The sequence below is a fragment of the Penaeus monodon genome, chromosome 25 (genome assembly GCF_015228065.2).
Source record: "Penaeus monodon isolate SGIC_2016 chromosome 25, NSTDA_Pmon_1, whole genome shotgun sequence".
In the NCBI taxonomy this organism is placed as follows: Eukaryota; Metazoa; Arthropoda; class Malacostraca; order Decapoda; family Penaeidae; genus Penaeus; species Penaeus monodon.
In genome coordinates this window covers 38,116,722-38,117,446 of record NC_051410.1, presented here as the reverse complement: position 1 = coordinate 38,117,446, position 725 = coordinate 38,116,722, and the positions used below count along the sequence as shown (strand labels likewise).

The following is a 725-nucleotide window of genomic DNA, read 5'->3' as shown; positions in this document are numbered from 1 at the left end:
AATATCGGCTATTAACTGCACGGGTGATTGTGAACAAATAATGAAACTGTCGAGCTTTGTATGTTAACCTGTTGGCTTGTATGGAAGTGAAGACTAACGCTCCAGGTTATCGTAAAAATAGTAAAACATTTTTAAAAGATTTCTCTCACACAGCAACATACAAACAAACAAACAAAAAGGAGCAAAATACTGCAGCACGCAAACAAACAAAAAATATCGAAATGCTACAAGACAAATAAACAAACAAGCAAAAGTGTAATACTGCAACATACAAACATACAAAAATTAATATCTACTGCAACCTTCAAATAAATATACAAACAAATTAATTAAAATACCGCAACGAACAAAAACAAACAAATAAATAAAATAAATAACATGAAAAATAAAAAAAGAAAACAATAAAAACAAAGTAGAATGAAATAATAATGCCATAACGTTTAACCATTCCACGAGGCCCCAGAAAGTTATTCACACGAGATTATATCCCCGCGCGGTTCCTCAGCGTCGACTGTACCTTCCGTCTCTCCGCCAGGCTTGGGGATGTCGACACACGTACCTCGGCAGCGTCCCCACCCACGGCAGGAGCGACGGACCTCTGCACAACATATCATGCTACCAAGACGTCAGGATCGACAGCGCGGCCGAATTTACGTCGAAACTGAACCTGACTTTCATCGACTCTCGAATCAGTAGCTTGGCAGAGGGCGATGCTGTTGGTAAGT

General features: G+C 39.3%; 1 protein-coding gene across 1 annotated transcript in view; it reads left to right on the top strand.

Annotated features, from left to right (window-relative positions):
* Positions 1-725, top strand: part of LOC119589391 — a 16,243-nt gene that overhangs the window by 1,795 nt on the left and 13,723 nt on the right. Inside the window, 2 exon segments of the mRNA XM_037938006.1 lie at positions 536-584; positions 586-719. Of these exon segments, the coding sequence (XP_037793934.1) occupies positions 536-584; positions 586-719 (183 nt within the window).